The following is a 20,852-nucleotide window of genomic DNA, read 5'->3' on the forward strand; positions in this document are numbered from 1 at the left end:
AATAGTTTATGAAAAAACACAACATGACAAAACTCTGCAGACAGATGAGCTTTCCCTCTTCAATTGTATATACTCTCCATCAGTACCAGGATTCAGTAGTCTTCTGATGACAGGCACCTCCCCATTCAGAGGTCTTGAGGTCCAAAGGCCTTTCCCTCCTCTTTGGTTTTCTAGCTCCCTGGGACATCCCGTCTGGTTTAGTAAAATGCTCCAAATTCTGTTACTCTTTCTGATACAAAGCTCCTGACCCTGAATTTCACCGCCAAGAGATGTATCCTGAACCAAAGGCTAAAAATAGTTGTAAGACTTCATGCCACTGAACATCTGCTCAGGTCTCTACTAGTCATGCTATTACCTGTTAATCGTCAAACTTCAGGTGTCACAATTTTAACAGCCTCGCTGCAGGAAGCAGCAGAGATCAAAGGGAGCAGGGCCTCTTAGTTGCAAGCCTTCAGCGCTCTAACTACAGATGAGCATCTTAATAATCACACCCTACAGCTACAGGCAGAGGTCATAGTATCTTGTTAGGCGTCAGATTTTGCCCTGGAGGTGGGTGTGTGAGCCTTGGCTTTGGGGCTGGGGCATCACGGGCCTGAAATCAGCTAGCACAAAGGCAGAGGCCTCTTGAGTGTTCTTTTTCGGTTCAATCTGCGCACACACTTGCACTGAAATAATGCCAGCAGCCTGAGTGCTCCCCCTGACAGTGCATGTTTGGTTTTAGATGTTTCTGGTTTGACTGAGGAAATACTGAGGAGCTCCTATTCTGAAACAGCCACTTCTTGTCCCCCAACACTTGTAGCTAAAGAACAAACCCTTTGAGGTGAAACCTAAGCAGTTATTTTGGTTTCCCCTTGTGCCTGAAGGCAGTCCTTAATAAGAAGTATATTAAATCCATTTCAGGAGGTGAATAGCAACTGGAATAAGAGCAGACAAAATTCTGTGGAATTAGACTTTGTCGTAACAGCAACCATTTATGGCTTGATTTGGGTTTACTTCTTTGTGAAGCAGGAAAGGAAGGAAAAGAACATGCTACAGCTCTGGAATGTCTTGCCTCTGTGCATGTTTATGAGATTCATAGCATTTAAGCAGCACTTAAAAAAAAATCTCAGGAGCACCTTCCTTGAGCTGACACTCACGTATCCCACCCCCAAGCTGAACAGAAGTTCCTCACAGGCCATTGCAGGCGGCTTGCCATGACTCTGACAAGGTTAAGAGCACGCCAGCATGACCTGAACCCATACAACAAGACGTGTTTGGGATAAGTTTCCTTCTGAAACTCAGTTTAAATTGAAATCACATTTTCAATGGAAAAACATTTCAATAAAATAAACCATTTTGTTTCAAATGCACTGTTTCAAAGTGCTCTGTTTCAACTTAAATGTTAAATGGGATTTCGCTATTAGAGGTGTACATGTGCACAGAGATTATAGCACATATTTTGTAGTTAATTTCAGCACTGTCACAGGAAAAAGGTCTGCATAGCCACAAACTATGTTGGCATTTCCAAATTAAAATTTTTCAAAACTTCTATTCTGTGATTCTGCTCCCATCCCCAATTTATTGGTCTCTTTTGTGAATACCTACTTTCCAAACCATAGGAACATGCTGTTTGTAATATGCCTACCACACTTAAGGGTATTATAAAACAGCCCATGTAGCAATATTAGAGTGAAATAATCTCTGCACATTTAACTCTTAGGGTGACCTGTGTTAGCAAAAACATTCACTGCCTATTATATTTGTAGCATAAAGCATTTAAGAGCAATTTCTTTTCGAAACAAACCTGAAATCGTACGCCCTGGACTTCCCCCAGAGCAATACCTCAACTAATAATACACAGGCCAAGGGCCTAGGAAAGTGCTCATTAAATTTACTCTGCAGTTCCATAAAGCCTCTATTGATACTATAGTGAATGCACTTTAATTGCCTGCAGACTTAGGAACACTGATAACTAGCAGAGCCTTAATTATGCAGCCCAGAACAAAGTCACAATTGAAAAAAACCTACTTTAGCACTGAATTACATTCCTTTTGAATAAAAAAACCCTTCAGTGAAGGGCATCGTTAGTTTTTACTACAAGCCTGCTGTGCTTTCTTGATTTTCTAACTTTTTCTTTCTCCATATTTAAAGATCAAATCCATCCACTATTGTTTAATACAAAGGTGCAAATTCCTTCGGTCTTTCAAACAGCCACAGGAAGAAAACCGGGACACCTAGATGTAGTAAAGCTGTGCCAGTACCAACCTCCTTTTGTCAAACAAAAACCTGCTGAAGTTAAGAGACCAAGTTCTCCTTTTTAGCTGACTTCAATGGCTCCTGCACCCTTGCAACTGGAAATGTGAGAACAGAGGGACTACTTCTTTCCAGAATGGTGGGCCTGTTCCCCATCTGTCACCTCACCTATCATGCCAAGACATTTACTAATGGTTGCCACCAAGATAACTGCTTTATTATAAGATAACCAGTGCTCTGATCTGCCTATGCAAGACCTTCTCTTGCCCCAAGTTGCTGTCAGGTGTGATAAGCCACTGCATCCATTCACTTCCACATGTATATCTTCAAGCAGCCCCTTTTCCACAGCCAAGGACTGGCTTGGCCCAATTTCTCGCCAGCAGCTCTCCTCCGGTTTCCAAAATCTCAAATCCTATCCAGGACTGTGGAAGGGCTAACTGCCCAGCAGTGTGCTTAACCACCTTGAGATCTTCCCATCCAAGAGCGGTTTTGGAGCACCAGCATCTCAGGTCAGGAGGGGCTGGTAGCTACTGGCACCGGATAGGACCCTAGGTCACAAGGGCAAGCCCAGTTTAGGCGTTGCATATGCCCCCCAAATGCAATTGCTTCCCCAAACTGCCATGACCCAACATTTCCCTTTTCAGCTGAAAGGTGCTCCTTTTTACAAGCATAATTCTCCCAGCCCTCCTCCCGAAGGAACAGGAATTGACATGGGAAGACATCCATTATGAACTGGATACACGATAAATAAAAATGAGTTTCAATCAATACAAGCCTAAGGCAAGTCTAATATCCTGCCACAGAAATATTCTCCCAGCCCATGTGTGGGTACCTCCATTGTCTCACCTTCTTGCAAAGAAGCATCATATATTTCTCACTAGGCGATATAGGGAGTATAGGAATATCACCTAGTGATACTCCTTGCTCTTCCAATCAAGAGCTGCCCAGGAAGACCTGTTTCACGCTGTCACTGCAGCCCTGCAGTTTTCACCTCCCTTCCAGTTTTGAGTCTGAGAGTTACTAGTGCAAGAGGTCATTAGTGGTTTTTCGTCTTCTGGGAGCATTTTAGAAAATGAACAAAGACTTATTTTAATTCCCATTCTGGCTTCTCTCCGAGATGCTCTCTTTTTGCACTGAAGAACTTGGCAGCAGCGCTCCAGTCAGCAGAGTAGGACTGACTTCCTGCCTCTAAACGCTGCCTTGTAAATTATTTCCTCTATTGTACATTCCCTTTCCTGACAAGGCTTGGTGCGCAACCTGCTCTGTCCACATCTGCATGCATCCACATTCATAAAGCAGTATTTAATACCTTCTCCCTCTTTCAGTTCTTCAAACTCCTGACATGCGAACAGGAATAAATCCCTTTTTAAGAGCTTCCCAGCTCCACCAGCCATTACTTGCCAATTCTTTTCCAAGCAGTGGGAAAACCACTGCAGCATACACTCGCCCGGCATTAACAGGTGCAAATGAAAGCAATGCACACTGTGTTCATACCACTAAAGCCTGATGTGGGGCAACTTCCCATATGAAATTGTGGTATGCTGAGACTAACAGCTGAGGAAGAAGAAATCATTTACCTTTTTTTTTTTTAAAGTCTTAGCACTAGTGGAGGCTGAGGCTGCTCGGTTGCCATTGCATTTGTGGTCCTATGCCTTATACTATTGCTGTCACAAGACGGTTTTTTATGTTTAGCAGAGACTAAACTGTAGTTCTTGGTGCCTTCAACTATCAAAGGTCCACTGGCATCAGCATTAGAATGAAACTACTTTTTAAACTCTCATCATTAATTATCTGCCACCCAATGAAGATATTCTGGTCTGTCAGATAAAAGGTAGAAAGTGTGCAACCACACGGTAACACCTGTAGCAATGTAAGTTGTCAACTTCCAGACTGGGACCGGAGGCTAAATTAATCTTTATTGTCTGCCTTAAAGTCTCTTTTGTAAATGCAGGCACATTAAAAAAATTCTAGTATTAAAAGCTAAGAGAGAGGAAAACGATCATGGCAACCAGAATTCAGTCTTTCATGGTATGTGAAAATATACTGTTCATGTACTGTAAAGTCACACCTGAATGTGTCCAATTGTTTCTGAAGCCCTTACTGTAGTCACTGACAGCTTTATTCAATTACTGGGTACTTTTGGCCTCTGCTAGCATACTGTACAGAGACCTCTGCAAGGGAGAATAAAGGCACCTCGTTTACCTGCAAAGCAGACAGCCCAGCCCACCCTGGGAGACGATGTCTTTCCGAGGCACTGGAAAGCTGAGAGCACTTGGCTGACAGCAAGAGCATTGTAACATTTGAAGTAAATAGCCTTGCTGCAAGGAGTTAGACAGCAGCAATTTGGGGGCAGGATCTGTCTCGGTCTTCTGTGGTTACACAGCACCTGGAGCAAGTCAGATCCGTACGTGTGACTGCAGTACAAAGGCCAAGTAAGAAAGAGTATCAGCAGAAGGTGGGTGGGGTGGGAGTGTCTTGCCCCCCCACCCCCAAAGGGGCCTCTGTCTAATTTGAGTCAAGCAACAGAGACAGACAGTGGCAAGTTCTGATACCTAAACAATATTTATAACCAAAATAGTTCCACAACTATATCCACTAACTATATTCCACAATAGATCCACAAGCTTCTTCAAGAATGCTTTCAAGGGTATTCTCCTCCTGAAATCTCAGTCCAAGCAGTCACAGCCGATTCCAAGGGTTGGAGAGAGGAAGGGTTTTCAATCCAGACTGGATTCTATAGAGAAGAGATTAACTTGTCCAGAAGAACACAGAGGAACAAGCCCAGCTTCTTTCTGGGCCAGTGTGATGCCACAGCCTTAAGAACATTTCTTTAGAAGCAATGCCTTGCCCCTACGTATGCCTGGCCTTTGCAGGCTTCAGTATTCAGGGCTGCCATTTAGCACCTTCTGCCAGCAGCAGAGGTCACCTGGATATCCCTGCATGGTTTTGCTCTCTTTTGCTTAGGTAATGCAGTAACAATGCAGCCTCATTGCCCTCTGTATGGACACGAGGATTCCTTCCCCCATGGGGAAATTGCAAATGAAAGAAAAACATTATTTAAAAAGGTACAGATATTGAAAAAACAACTTCAGAGAAATAAATTAGTAACTCTTGAAGACAAGCAAGCCAAGAGACAAATTCATCAAATACTTCCAGCCAGCTGAGCTTTGTCATACTGGAGATGCTGGCATCTTATCCCCCAGCTAAGCGTATAAACAGCACGCTGTCTCCCAACCTTAAGAACACTCTCATTCCTGCCATTCCCCTGTTCTGTTGGGGTAGCTGCCAGTGGTCACATAGCCTGGGCCAAATAACACCCTAAATTACACTCAGGACAGCCTTGTCTTAGTTTAACTGGGTAATACGTAAGTGAGTGGGGAGCAGGATTAAACTTCTGTCTGCAGCCCCTGATTTACACAGTGTTACCCTCTTGCTTCTGAAATAAACCCAGCCACTGTTAGCAGCTTTACCAGAAGCCAGCCAGTAATCCTCAGTCTGGGGTGTGCAGTCAGCAAAACCTTTGAATGAAAAATAGTATTGGCCATCCACAGAGAGGGCACAAGCAAGCTTGGTATTTACATGCAATATCATTCTGCCCTAAGCTAGAGGGTTTCACCTGCCTTCCATAATTTAATACAACAAATGCTTTGCCCAACCACAACAGCTCCTGTGTCTGGCCCATTTTTGACAGGTAAGTGAAAAACACTGCATTCCTCCATCAAGCAAAACCCCTTTTTGTCCACAGAGCTCCTTACAGACGTACGGGCCCCTGCCTACTGAGCCTGGCTCCCCAGGGCTGCTGCAGGCACCCTGCGAGGGCGAGCAGGACACAGCCCTCCCAATTTCTCCCCCCATGAAGTACACACCTCTTCTTGCCCTGCACCACCTGGGAATCTGTGAGAATGTATGCTGCAGCCCTAACCACCCATGGGGACATGATTAACTGGGGTAGGCTTGCTTTATAATCTCAAAGCAGCAGGTGCAATACCCTGGTCTCTCTCCAGCATGCCTTTATTTTCCACTCCTGACAGACAGATATATGCTCTGATAGTTTATCATCTTGAGGGCACCTGGCATTGTCCAGCCAGGTTTCCCATTAGACTTTAGAGCCACCAAAACCATCAGAAAAGCCAAGATGGTAACAAACTACAACAAAAGCACTATTCCTGAGGAACTAACATGAGGGTGGGAGAGGGAGTCGCATTCGCCAGAAGAAAAAAATTCTCCTCTACTAACCTGGTTCTATCTTTTTTCTGTTTCACTCATCTTTGAGATAAAGACTGCACTCTGAAAACTGAGCAGTCCCATGCAATTCCACAGTCAATGCTTTTTACTATCTCCAGAAAATGACATCTCCACCTTTAACGAAAGGCCACCCCTGCATGAGATCGGGGAGTCAAGCTTTGTTCTGACTGATACTTCTTTACGCACACAGACCTTGCATTTGGAATTTCATTTGTTGGCTAATGTGCCCGGACAAATTCCGGACTGATACTTAACACAAGGGATTTAAAAGGGCCTCCCATGTGTAATCGACTCTTGCCTCTAAAAACTCACATTGAAAGTCCCGAGGAAGAAAAACAAAACAAAATCCCCAAAGACCTCCTATGGACTGTTTCATACCTTGGGCTTGAAAGTAACTGGGCCAACTGAGAAGAACTTTGATTCTTTTTTAAAGCCACCTGAGATCACTTTTATGTGACTGCAAGTCTACCCAAAATATACTTTAAAATGGAAATGCTGAAAGATCCTCTGCAACAAAAGCATCTTTACAAGTCTCTCCCACACCTTCTTCTGTTTTCTTTTGTTAAATGAAAAATCAATTACCTTTCATCACAGAGGAAAGAACTGCAGTGAAGTACCAGGAAAGCCTAGAGACTCACTTTAAAAAAGAAAATTTAGGCACTTCGGGCAATTTTATTTTGGGAACCTAAACCAGCAATTCCTTGAGTCCCATGGAAAAGGAGGTATAAAAGCATATACAGCCATGCCTGTACTCTGATACTGGAAAGCACAAGCAATTAAGCAAAAGGAAGACTACAAAAGAACCTATGCAGTTTAATTTCTGATACCCCTTGCACTTTTTTTTTTGGGCTGCAAACCTTGAAGCCTGCCACGTTTCAGGAAGGAGAAAGCTAAGGTAAATGAGAAGTCCCTCAAAGTACAATGGACACCTGCAGCCCAGACAAGTGGATTCCAAAGTGCCCAGATTTGAAAGCACAGGTAGAAGCTCTAAGGTTGTTTTAGCTGTATGTATGACTCCTTTAAACAAAACAAAAAACCCCAAACCCCAACCAATGTTCAAACAGTGAGATCTAATTTGGTACTGACAGATTTGACAAGTAGTATCACTTAATGTTGGAAAGTGAGATGTAAGTGTCTCTCCGACTAAGGGGAAGATGAAATCAGTCATTACGTATGCCTTCATTCCTAACCTTCCCTCATTTTCTCCCCCTTGAAATGCTGTAGCAGATTTTACACCTCAAGGGGAAAAAATGCAAATAATTACTTCAGTTAGGCAATACAGGCTCAAGCAAAAGCTCTGTCTGTTCCCAGAGGGAGTCAGTTTATACCAGAGAGGTATGTGCATTGCATTCATATTATTGCATTCAGAGACACAAAACAGTGACATTTCCTAAAGGGGACAAGCACACAGAACACTTTCTGCCACGCAATCAGTATTTGAATACGAAGGCAGCATAGTCTGCTAAAAGCACTTTTAACTGGCAGCCTCACAAAAATGACAGCACTGGGCAAGGCAAAAAATCCCAGTATCCCATTTTCAGCAGCTGGCACTTGGTGTTAGAAAACACAATGTGAGCACAGGAGTACTAAGCGCTCTTCCCTCCTCATTTCTGGCAATCGCGGGAGTTGGGCCTTGCTGAGTTACAGCAGTGAAGCCGTGATGCGCTTCTAGAGAAGGCAAAGGCTTTGATCCCTTGTTTCTTTCCAAAAAGTGACCTATCCGCCTAAGATGAAAAGTGTTTTCTTTCTTCTAGAGTTTTCACTGCTCAATAAAACTGCCTCATTCCCAGGACTCTTTAGATATCACATAAAAGTCAGGACCTACACTAGTATAAAATAGCTTTGCTCTATTAACCTATGAGAAACTGGCCCAGTTTCCTTACCATGAAAACCTACACTAAAATTTTTGCTAGCTAGGGTGAGAAAAAAATCTTATTAGATGGTTCAATGTCTGGGCTCTATCTGTCCTGATATTCAAATACCTACATTCATAACTTAGGAGTCAAAGTCTGACTGACTTTTCTGACTGTTCATTTTTGGTCTTTACTTGCTGGGAATGTAGCTGTCTGCTTCAGCTATGCTCTTAATTGAATTTTCTTCCCTGGATTACGTCCAGATAGTCCTTGAAAATGGGTAGTTTATAGAACAGGGCAGGCATTGTTTATAGGGAAAACGGGATATTTGCAGGTTATTTACATGTTGCATAGGAAGGTTTTGTTGTGGACCTACATAAGAAAATAAAGAAATGGTAAAGCTTGGCAGGCTGGCAAGCCGCTTGCTTTGTTCCTTCTCCCATTAAATAGCCATTTCTGAAGAGCAATGAGTTTGGTGTTCAAGGCACTTGCATCAAAGCGAGTGGGGGGCTGCCATGTTAAGTCACTGCCAGTTGCCATTTGGGAAGCTTTTTGAAGATGGCACTCCAGACCTCTTTCCAAACCTGATCATTTCTGAAATACAACACAGAGAAAACCCAAAGCACTGATTGCTAGTTTGCACACAGGGAAGAAAACTTTAGTTTTTTCCCTGCTTGTTAGCATCACTTCATTCCACATCTTTCTGACTTTGGCTTTCATCACTTTGGCTGCAGATCTTCAAACAGACCTAACTTTCAGGTCTGAAATCAATTAAACAAGTCATTTGGTGCACATTTTGTATACGGGTATTTCCAGGACTGGAGCCCTTGTAACCCTAATTAAAGAGGGGACTGTAGGCTCAGTAAACAGTTTCACCGTTAAAAAGAACTTCAAAAGAATAAACACTACTATGAAGACAAAATGCCTGTTTACCCAGAAGAAACTTTCTTGGCTAGTGAAGTCTGTGATATAATTTTCAAAGCAGCCACTGAATGTCGCTGCATCTAGGTTCCGATGTAGGGTCTGGATTTGAATTCCGGCTGCTTAGTTGCACTGCAAATCCAGTTTCCCAGTCTGGACGTATCAGAGTAGTAGGCACTGCTGTGAAGCATAGGCATTTTCGAAAGTTTCCTTACAGATATTAAAATAATAGAAAAAGAACAGATATTTCAACTCCTATAACCTAGAAATAATAATTCTATCCCTGGAAGAAAGCATATCAGGAAGGAATAATTTTTCTTTAAGTATTCCTTCCAAGATCTTGCCTCATATGAACAAAACATAGGAAAATATTCCTGTAATTTGCTGACAACATGCAAATACATTTTTGCCAGTGAGCAAAGAGAACTTGAACCAAAAAATTAATTAATAAAATAAATTCCCTTCTTTTAAGGCATAAGGAAGTCTTTGTAAATCTTTGAATATAACCCCTCATGTAAGCTCTGAAAACTGTCTCTCCATACAATCTTGTCCTTGTTGAACAAGTATCAAGATCAAGTGACACAAAAGACTTTTCTCAGCTTGTGCATCAGCCTTTGTGGACCATAGAAGACTGCTGGTAATCCGATGTTATACAACTTGCTTTTCACTTATTTTGTATGGAAACACAATGTGCCTTTACTGGATAGGGAGAAAAGCAGGCCATGGACAGATTTTCAAGTCTTTCTGGCGAGACTACTCTCGTTTCCCAAAAAACGGCTTAAGTCAGTACACAGGACAAGTAAAGCAGCGCCTCAACCATTCCCTGTACAGAAGATAGGTATTCCCACATATGCATAAAGCTGAATACACTGAAGCATGAAGGACTGCTCTGAGCTCAAAGTGAATTCCTCCACTACCTCCTTTGGCGTAAGTCATTTCATGTTCTATTCCCAACAGCCATGACTTAGCAGAAGCAGCACTTTCAGCAATGCCATGAATTATAAATGGTTTCCTGGTCCTTTGCCTGATTCCACCAGAGACAGAGTGCAGCAATTCACTACTGGCAACGAAGGACGTCAGCTATAAGCCAGCTACTTCAGTGGAGAAACCGCCATATTTTTTTGGCAACCACACTGGTTTCCAGACAAAGGGTGTGATCACAACTGCCATATGCCTTTCACAATGAGCAGCATCATTGCTGTAGAGGAAACAGAGCAGCTAACAAAAGCTAGCAGACTTGCTTCTTGTCTGCTGTGCAGTGGACAAGCAGGCATAAACACCTCCAGACCACTGGCTGCTAGTCCTGTTCTGGTCTGCAACTCACAGCAGATACGGAGTCTGAGGTGTTTACTGAAGACTCAAGAGCTTTGCCACATTACGGCACACACGATACACAGAATGTCGTATTACCACACTCACAAGCTCACCTTTAAAAAGGGAAACAGGTCCCTCACACACCAGGCTTACTCAACTTGGAAGCCCTAATACCGGTGTAACAAACATCTGTTGTTAAGTACCACCATCCTACTGAATCATTTTAGGCACATGAATCGAAACTTACACAGTGTGTGCTGGAGATGATGACGGAGCTAGAGATGAAGCTCAGACCATCGTTCATACTGACTTGAAGAGCTGCCTCCCTGAAAAAAAACACAGGAAACAAGTCAGGTCAGCTAGTCCACAACCCTCTATAGATAATATCCTCCGGAACCTTGGCTTCTGATGCACAGAAAAAGCCTTTTGTACAAGTTAATTCACACTGCTGGTGCTCTCTCCCCTTGCTCTAATGCACTACCGCCAATTAACCCAACAAGCACAAGAGACAATGTCAGATGCATCTAAGAACAACGGAATATAGTGAGATGACACAGACTCGTTTTCCCACAGGCAAAGTAAATATTTGAGTACGCAGAAAAAAAAAAACATACATGCCAACTTCTCGTAGCACAGGTGCTGGGCAGAGTAAGTAGGTATCTTCCACTACAAAAGGCTTCTCATCTGGAAAAAAGAAATGCTGGGATTTATTACCTGATCAGTAATAGAGGCCTTAAAGAGCAAGCTTAAATAATGTTTTCCCTCGCTTTTGATACATGAACAAGATCAAACACTGTATGAGGGATAAAAAGCTACTGCACAGCAGTTCTTCCAAGGTAACTGTACGCATGCTTTTAGCCCATGGAGTTACAGAGCAAATACAAAGTGAAAGCAGACATCCTGCACCTCAGGGGGAAAAAAAAAATTCAACACCTTGCATTTACCCTCTCATGAAAGATGGAGAAATGTGGCAGCTGACCCTCCTTCCTCATTTCTTTGCAGAGCCCTCATGAAAACTGTCTTGTTTTCAGGCTGCCATAGCTCTCTGTCACTCTCACTGTAAAACATCATTCCACAAAGCCCTTTGTGCCACCAGTCCTACGAAAGGGCTGAGGACTACCTGCCCCTGCAGAGCCAGACACCTCAGGGCAATCGGAAGCTCTGCACTGCCCATCTTCTAGGCAAACTCGTCTGAACCTAAATTAAACCTTCCAACCTAAGTTACACTATGGTTTTAAAATTGGGGTGAGAAAAATTATCACTAGGCAATTGCCTGGGAAACAAGAACATTAGCTAATACTCTTCTTTTGTAGACCTAAATCAGAATTTTTTACCATCTCTCTGGTGACCAGACAGAGATGGGGATCCCAAGGAAATTCCCAGCCCATTTGCCAGCTGACTACAGATCGGGCAGGTTGGCAGAAAACCAGGCAGACAGGCTGGGTGGTTTTTGTTTTTTGGATTGGAAACTACATGTTCCCACAGAAGGGGTAGATTCTGCTGAATCAGCATTTTCCAGAAGCATGTCACTGCATCAGAAAGCTTTCTACCAGCTGTACTTATAACCATCTCTAGGGTCTTCTATAGAGGCTTATAGACCTGAAATGAGAGCTGTTCCCAAACATTACCAGCTTCCTAAAGTTTTCCAGTTAAAATTTTAATTTTGTTTGAAAGCCCTTCTCCTGACAGATTCCTTCCTCTTTGCCTCTCAAACCTGTAGGTTTCAAATCTCATCTTCAGTCCAAATCTTGAATTTTATCTCTATATACTGCAGGGTGGAGGAGACCTTCATTCTCTGGAGCAATGTTGAAACAGGAGTACAATCCATCACCACCAGTAAACCTGGGCTCTCTAGCCAGCCAATGTCTCTTCACGACTGCACAGCACACTTAACTTCCCAGGGTACACATAACACTGGCAATGTGGAAGCAAGGTTACAGCATTCAGTGCATCACTGACAGCAACAGGGAATGGAAAGGAGCAAGGATAAAAGTTTAACCAAATTGTTTAGCAGTTTAATGAAGAGCTGAACTCTTCTGACTGTCTGGTCTTTTGTTTTTGAGGAAACTTGTGCAAGTTACAATTCCATTTAAGGTGCCAATGGAAAGAGGAAAAGCCATGAAGAGACACAAGCCAGGAGAATGCAGCAACCTTCTCTAAAGTAATTTCTGCATCAGCTGTAAACCTTGTTCATTCTTCACTTGGCTGCCGAGATAAATTTGTTCACATGGATGGTGTCTAATAATGATTAGGACAACAGCAGCAGAGTACTATTGATCCTGGCCCCATTCTCAGTGGTTAGCTCAGCAGGGTTCACTCAGGAGCAGGGTCCACTCAGGAGCAGGGTCACGCAGCACATTTTACTGCAGTGGATGAGACAAAGAGATACAGACTGCAAGAGTTTGTCCTCTCGTGCAGAAGCAGGACTCACCAAGTCAAGCATTCTTTCCCACATTCCTAAAAGAGAGGTTTCCACCGAATGCAAAATTTTAGAAAGCAGTAATATTGCCCTAGTAATTCCTATCACACATTATAATCCCTATTTCAGAGCAGTGTCTTTCTTTACTTTGGCAGCAATATAAAAGATTATTTCCTCAGGCAGGTTAGGAAATGTTTATTTTTTACACTCCATTAAAAAAAATGAAATGGTAATGAAATTTGTAGCCTTCACTGAACTTTTCCTTATGTTTCCAGCTTCCAGCAGATCCCATGCCTACATATACACACTCGAATTTTTGGGTTACCCACAGTAGTTATTTTGTTAAGGACTGTTTGACACAGCAAACAGCTGAAAGTGAAACATTTTAGCCAGCCATATGGTTTTCAGACAGGCTTCACTTCTGCATCACGGTTCACCTACTGAGAATGGTCTTCAAGCTTCTATGTTCCTGCTAGATCCCTGCTTCTGCTGTTGGCCTGGAAAGTACCATAGTATCGCTGTTTTCCCACAGCCTCAGTGCAAGAACATGTACGAACATTTCCACTATGCTAAACATGACGAGCAGATGTTTTCAGCACAGCGTATTCCTTAGCTAGCTCCATACTATCCAGCTTACTTCCTCATTGAAAGACAGGCGGACAGACAATAGGATTTAGAGCATGCAATGCAGTGATACAATGCACATCCCACACTTCTTATCGCCTACAGTACAGGCACTGGGTTGATGATGAGCTTGCATCATATGCAGGCACTCAGTTTTGCAATGGCGTTACCAAAGCAAACCAGCAGCATTTCCCACTTTGCACAAGCAAGGCAGATGCACAGTGGTGGTTGAATCTGGCCCTACAGTTCTGTTCGCACCCTGATTTATGAAGATATCATTAACTCCCATAAATTTATGGTATTGTCTCAGCACACACATGCCAAGAGAATGAAGACCAATGTCTTGTTTTCTCCTTTGTTAACACGGGCAGCAAAGGCCAAAGAATTCTCCATGCCAGCATTCACTAAAACAAAAGCTGACTTAATTTTGCAAGGACTTTTACTTAGATCTCGTTAGCTTTTCGTTTCTCTTTCTCACCCTTCCCACTCCCAACTTGCATTAAAGTCTATGCCTCTCTAGAAAGTTTATCAGACTCAGAGTCCCAAGAGGGGACTCATGGCTGGCCAGGCTGGCTACAGGGAGAGATTATTTTGTTTGGAGAATGTTTGTGTTTCACCACAAAAATGAGTGACTATTTTCCTTTGCTCTAAACAAAAGAAGATCCATTTGGTTTGCATAACTCTGGCCATCTGACTCCTTCCTGGAAAACTTACATAGGGAAACCAAACAAAACAACACTTCTCATCTGCTATTGCATCTGTATCTGCAGGATGCATTTGAAAGAACACCACTTTTCTCGTCTGCTACAGAAAAAACTTGCTGTATTCCTGTGCAGTAAGAGATGGGCCCAAACAATCCCAAACTCTAGATCTCATGCCAAAATCTGAATTTTGTGGTTTGGACTCCTTTCAGCTGACAATACTAGTGGAAGAGCTGTGGAAGGCGGGGGGCGGAGCGCTCAACTCGATGTCGCTGACTTTGCTGCCCAGGAAGTGATTTCTGTTCTCGGCTCAGCCGCTAGCCAGCTGTGTAACCGTGAAGAAATCACTTTGCCTCCTTTGCCAATTTTATAGAAAGGATGCCCAGGCCTTGATCGCATCTCAGACACCAATCAAGGGCAGAGCTTCAACATCTTTAGGAAATATTGCAATGCCTCACTTTTGAGAAAGTCCGCCCACAGTAATGGGCACAATTTGCACCTCTAATCACTCTATCAAGCAAAATAAGGTTCTCGCTGTATAAGGCCCCCCCCGCCCAGGACACTGCACTCATGGGCAACTAAAACTACTCAGTCCTGAGGCATAAGCCATTCAGAGCAGCATGCAGAAATGGAGAAGGGTCAAACATCTTGCGAAAGTACATCTGTTTTCTGTAGATGCCCTTTCAGCAAGGTACTTTCTACTGCTCAAATTCCTGTAATTCACTACCCAGCATTCCTACACCTTTTAACAGCTATCTGTAGCCTGTAAAATCTATTATTCCCAGCATTAGTGAATCGTTTCTTTTGCCATTAGCAGGGTGTAACCTTTTGGCAAGCCAGGACTTGGAGTACTTCCCAACCATAATAATAGAAGCCTCAATATATGCATGATGTTTTAACACAGAAGAGCTAACCTCAATAAGAGAGGTACAAAAACCCAAAGAAGGTGACCAAGACAGATCATAGTACTTTCTTTTAGCCATATAAGCAAGCTAAAATTAGCAGCCTTTTCTTTGGTTAATGGTTCATCCAAGAACCGACTGGCATACTGAAAAACTGACTGCAAAGATCCCTTACAGAAGCCTTTAAGAAAGCACGACATTTTCAAATCACCACCGCAATATCCCAAGTGCTGATTGTTGGACTCGCAATATCAGCAATATTTTAGTCTAGAAAAGGCTGCAAAAGCTGTTTGCCAAACTTCCCATATATCACAGACTAACAATTTCCTTCTGTTATCCCTGTATTTATGATTGGCATTCAACTAAAGTACATTTCAGAAAACGCTTCGACCTAGTCTTCTGTTACCATAGGAAAGAAAATCCTGGTCTATTAGACTAGTACAGACAAATTGAGGGTGGGAGTCTGGCTGCTCTCACAGAAGTCTCCCTCAGGAACATCTGTGCTAAGGCGGCTGTTCTCTTCTGTGCCTCAGCCCACTCGATGGATAGCCCTGAGCCATCATGAGCCTGAGCACTGTCCCTTTGTCACCTCAGATGAGGCAAAATACCTCCGTAATTCTCTGCACTGCCTACCAAAGCACAATCTCTGTTCATCCTGGCTGACTCCTCCTCTTATGCCACTCCTTGTGACAACTCTGCAAGCAAAGTTTTTATTTCAAACTCATTTTGTGGGGAGATAGGAATGTAAAAAGACACTGGAACACTCTCTGAGCTAGAGAAACTGCCAACGAGAAAGACCCATAAATAAGAAATGTTTTGTTAATGCTGTAATGAAAACCACATTGAGATCATGCTATAATTGCTCTGCTTTGTGTAGGGACACATGAGCTTTGAATGCCAAAGCCATTCAGAGCAGAGTTAGGGGATGGGGGGGAAGAGACAGATAAGCACAGAACAATGATATCACATTCATAACAATCTCTAGATGGAGAGAAGGGATCTGGAAAGAATCGCTTTTTCTCTGATGGGTTCATCTGCTGTGCATACAGTTCTGTTCAACAAGCACACACAGCTTCAAGACTACTAATAGAACTTGGCAAAGCACCGCACTATTAATTTGCTCACGCTCACAACTGGCAGCTCAGGAGAGCAGCACATGCTGCAGTACAACAGGGTCACTCCCAGGCAGGAGCCTTGGCCCAGCACTGCAACAGCTCCACTCCAATCTCAGCGCTGTTACCATAAGCTCCGTCATGCTTATTTGCACAGATACACTAATGTCACAGTGAGAAACCATCTTGGTCACCCAGCAGCATACAGTATAAATGAGTGAGCCTGGTAAAGCACTCCACATTGCACAGAGATTCTCCTCCTCAGTCAGCCCAGGTTTCCTGACTGCTCTGGGCTTGTTCCTCCACACTTGGCCTGGACACCTGCAGAGAAGTCTGCTGGAGGTAAATGCACAGGAATCCTGTTTCAAAAGTTCCTACATTGCAGTTTGTTGGAGGCTAGGAGAGCATTTGAGGGAAGTGTGACTGTTTCTCCTGTTTTCATATTCTTTGTCCAGCAATGACTTGGGCCACCTTTCAAAGTACGAAGCCAAGCTCACCTTGGTGTGTGTTTTCACCTAGGAAAAATTAAGAGGCATAGGTTGTGTCCTTCGTAAAGGTCACACTCCCAAAAACACCCGATGGAGCTTGTACACAGTGATGGACATTCTCTAGTACCACAGTGCAAAGAGGGAAAAGCTACTATAAGAAAATAAAAGGAAAAGATTCAGTGGAGGGTTAAAGTGACATGATCAAGTGGGGAAATCGGGGATTAGAGAGTCAAACTGCAAAGTAAAACGTTCCTGTGCTAAAAGTGACCAGGCTGTGAGCTGTCTTTGCCTCATTTTCCCTCGTTTCTGGTACTCGGTGCTGGGAAAAAAAAAAAAATCAGGCTGGCTTGTGCAAAGGATCAGTTTTGACCAAGCGTCCAGAGCATTCACTAAAATGCAAAAGATCTAGCCCCACCTCTGCTGTGGAGCATGCCATTTCCTCACCAATCTTTCATCTCTCTCTTCAGTTTTAAATTGCCTAGGACAGAGCTTGCTTCTATGCTCAGAACTATCTTTGCTGGATCCTGCACAATCTGGGCAGACAAAGACATTTTGGCACCACAAAGCAGACATAAGTCACTGCACTGGATAACTACTTTTAACTCTGTGCAGTCTGAAACCAATTCTCCTAGGTCCTGCTGCTGGCAGAAAACACCCTGCTGTTGAACACGAATCTGATTACAGTTCTGCTCAGCCAAATATTCTTCATGGTTTCTACAGATGTTCCTTTTTTTTATCCCATAGCTATGAACATTATGAGCTGATGCTCTCTTCACCTGCCACTTTTCTCTGCCAATAATCCCAATAAAAATCTATTAGCTCATGCCCTTAAGCTCAGCAAGTCCTAGCTGTGCTGGTCTACATCTCATCTGGGATAATTTAAGGTTTCAGGAACTGTTGGCTTAGTGTTATCTTTAAAAATACCTCCCTCCCTGATACAATCAGAGGCTGAGAGGTTTCAAGCAAACAAAAACAGCTGAGCTATCCAATCTCCATAAGGTTTCCATAAAATTCTCATTCGGTTAACTCTTACGTCAAGCTGTTCGCAGCTAAGTGTCACAAAGGCACGCTGAGAATGCAGGCTGGAGCTGCAGGCTCCAATAAAGCGAAACACTGAGATATATTCTCACATAGAGCAACTTAAACGTAACAGAGCTGTGCCAGTTCCCACCAGGAGACACTCGGGTTCGAGAACACTGATGAGCAACTGTTGAGTTCCCTCAATCAGGGAACAGTTTGAACTCAGAAACTGAGTTTGTGGCCTCTTGCTTCCAGGTCACCGCATCAAACAATCTAGTGCTGTGCAAAATGAACTGAGAAGTCTTGGTGCAGTGCCAAGGAGAATGAGCTCATTTTTCACCTATGCATCGATTCAGGACACAACGAATGCACCAGGTCAGAAGGCAGGGAACATATCTGGCCCTTACCCTCATTTTCCACAGTCATTTTGTGGACACAGGAAGACAGATTAAAACAAAGAAGTCTATGGGTTGTGCTAAAATAAGCTAATCTTTCCTGAAAGCTGCTACAAAATTATGATGACAGACACCGTAATAAATTACTCAGCTAGACAAGCAGTCAGCACAAAAAAAGAGAGAAAGGAGCCTTCCTCCTCACCCCCACCAACACCAGGTCACAGTGTTTGCAAGTGAGGTAACCCATGCAAACTGTTCCTCCCGTTGGCAATCCTGGATGTTTTTGTGTTTCCATAGACAGGGCACACTGAATAGTGGAAAGCTGCTGGATGACATTCTTAGTTCTGTGAAGACTTTAGGATGTTTCCAGGAATGAATGTCTTGCTCCAGAGCCAGCCAGCTCTGAGGAAGCTGAGCTGAGAAGCAATTGGGCTGCAACGGCAGGTCATAGCTAGCATAGCCTCAGGTAACAGGTAACTTTCAAGCCAATGACAAGTAGTGAGCAAGTAGTCTTCTCTGTAGGAATAAGTGGAACAGTAAATCAAGTGCTGAAAAGATTTTACATAGGAGAGAAAAGGAGGATAGTATTAATATCACTTCCCTACCTCACAAAGCTGGCAGGAACAGTAGCTACTTTTACCTTCCATTCAGGCTCAGAGTCCTGTCCTGGACTCACAATGCAAAGGGGGCCATGAGAAGAACAATTGTTGGATGGATATGGAGGCAGAAATGAAAGAAGAACAGGCAATCAAGAGAGGAGACCTGCACCAAATCTCTAGCTTCTGAAGAGGCTCCATAAACCAGTATGAAGATTACTAGGCTGGGTGTCAGGACATCTGCATCCTTGTCTGTGATTAGCTCACTTGGAGCAGCAACCTTCAGGACTGTACTCAGTTCCCCCATCTGTAGACCAGGGGTAGTAGAGCTTACTCGTTTCATACGCAGCTTCCAATGCTTCTTCTCTTCAAGATACAGATCTATTTTAAAGCTCCTAATAAAAAGTTCAAATTAAGCCCAAGACCAAAGTTTTGCAGGCCTTCAGAACTCATGCTCAAAGACCTTTTTGCTGCTGCTCTTGAAACCAGTTTACAGAAGAAATGGAAAGCATTTTGGGGAAAGACAGTAACGATGTCCTTCCACCAAGGAAGGACCAAACTGAGCTCTTACCCCCTCCCACACAGGTTGCAAATCTGGCCCCTGGTGGTCCTAAAACTGAAATGCTGCACGCATTGACCCAGCCAGTCTTGCTTTAGGGATCATCAACAGCACAAGTCTCGCAAAGGGATGTCTGGTCTGAGGGTTCTTCAAGGACTTCAAACAAGGCCAGGCCAAGCTACAGCAGGGTGACATGGGCACTCCTAAATCTTGCAACTTTAGGGGCTTCTGTCATGCTTCTGGTGGTGGTCTTGTAACTCCTATAACTTCCATTATACATGTCCATGCATTTCTTAGCATAAAATACAACTGCTTCAGCAATCCTCCACTAACATTTCTCTTGAACTGAAAGTAGCTCCTCCACAAAGTGGAAGTTTTCACCCAAATTATATGTTTGATATGGGATATTAATGTTTTAATTTAAAAAAGGCAGCAGACATGCAAACTAAGAATGCTACAAACTGTCAGCTTTCAGCAACCAAACCCAAAGGCTTTTCGTTTTGCACCACATGGCTTCAGACTTTTGATGAAAAGAAAACTTCTAAATATTTGAACAGCAATTTCATTTCCATTGGAACCTTCCAGGTGGAAAGAGAAGGGAAAGTTCTCTAGAGCTGGGCAGGAAACCACAAGAGACTTTAAAACAACATATGATCCAAACAAAACTTTGGATCTGAACTCTGGGGAGAGACCAAACATGGTTCAACACCTAAATGCAACCGTGATCCAGATTTACGGAGTTCTGGCCACATGTCAGGTTCGGGTCCAATTTTATGGAGCTTAAAAGGAAAAGCATGAATCTGTGGCTGCTTCTGCTGTTCTTTTTTGAAAGTCACCTCTCACTTGTTCACAAATCTCCAGCACTTATCTCTAGGCTGCACAGGGGTGCCTCCAAAGCAGTTAATTCACCATATCCCCCCCAACCCTAGTGCTTTTACTCGGATCCCTCTCCTTCCCTATTCCCCCCTCCAATGCCATCTGTTCCTCCCTGGACATTTAGCCCTCCAGCTTCTGCTCTTCATCTCCTCAACACCCACCATATATCTGAATTAAGCAAACGTGAACCACAGCCAGCCAAGCTTTCAGCTTAGTGACACAAGAGTTGGCAATTCCAGAACCTCCCTACTACAGAGGAGGCCAGCAGAACAGTACAAAAGCCATTCAGGACAAATTACACACACTCACTGTCCTATACCTGCCCTGAATGCTCAGTGGCATTACTCACAGAGCAAACAGCCTTAGCAAACTGTTTGCCTGCTCCGAAGACCAAATTACACAGATGCTCAAAGCATCAGCAAGTCCAACATTGAGCCATTAGACTTCCACATGTAAGAAACTAATTCATGCATTTATTTTATACTCAAAAGGGTCAGGACCACCTCCAAAATGATCAGGCAGCTTCTGAATAGATTCCATATTAGAAAAGATGAATTCTGCTGTCACTGGTGGTATTAGCTATAAGCTATGCTAT

The 20,852-nt window shown here is 43.3% G+C and overlaps 1 protein-coding gene across 1 annotated transcript in view; it reads right to left on the reverse strand.

Moving 5' to 3' along the window:
- ANTXR1 (ANTXR cell adhesion molecule 1) overlaps nucleotides 1–20,852 on the reverse strand; it is a 105,795-nt gene that overhangs the window by 52,889 nt on the left and 32,054 nt on the right. The window contains exons 11-12 of the mRNA XM_009817077.2: nucleotides 11,180–11,249; nucleotides 10,813–10,891 (exon numbers count right to left, since the gene is read on the reverse strand). Of these exons, the coding sequence (XP_009815379.2) occupies nucleotides 10,813–10,891; nucleotides 11,180–11,249 (149 nt within the window). The remainder of the gene's footprint in view (nucleotides 1–10,812; nucleotides 10,892–11,179; nucleotides 11,250–20,852) is intronic.

The sequence above is a fragment of the Gavia stellata genome, chromosome 31 (genome assembly GCF_030936135.1).
Source record: "Gavia stellata isolate bGavSte3 chromosome 31, bGavSte3.hap2, whole genome shotgun sequence".
In the NCBI taxonomy this organism is placed as follows: Eukaryota; Metazoa; Chordata; class Aves; order Gaviiformes; family Gaviidae; genus Gavia; species Gavia stellata.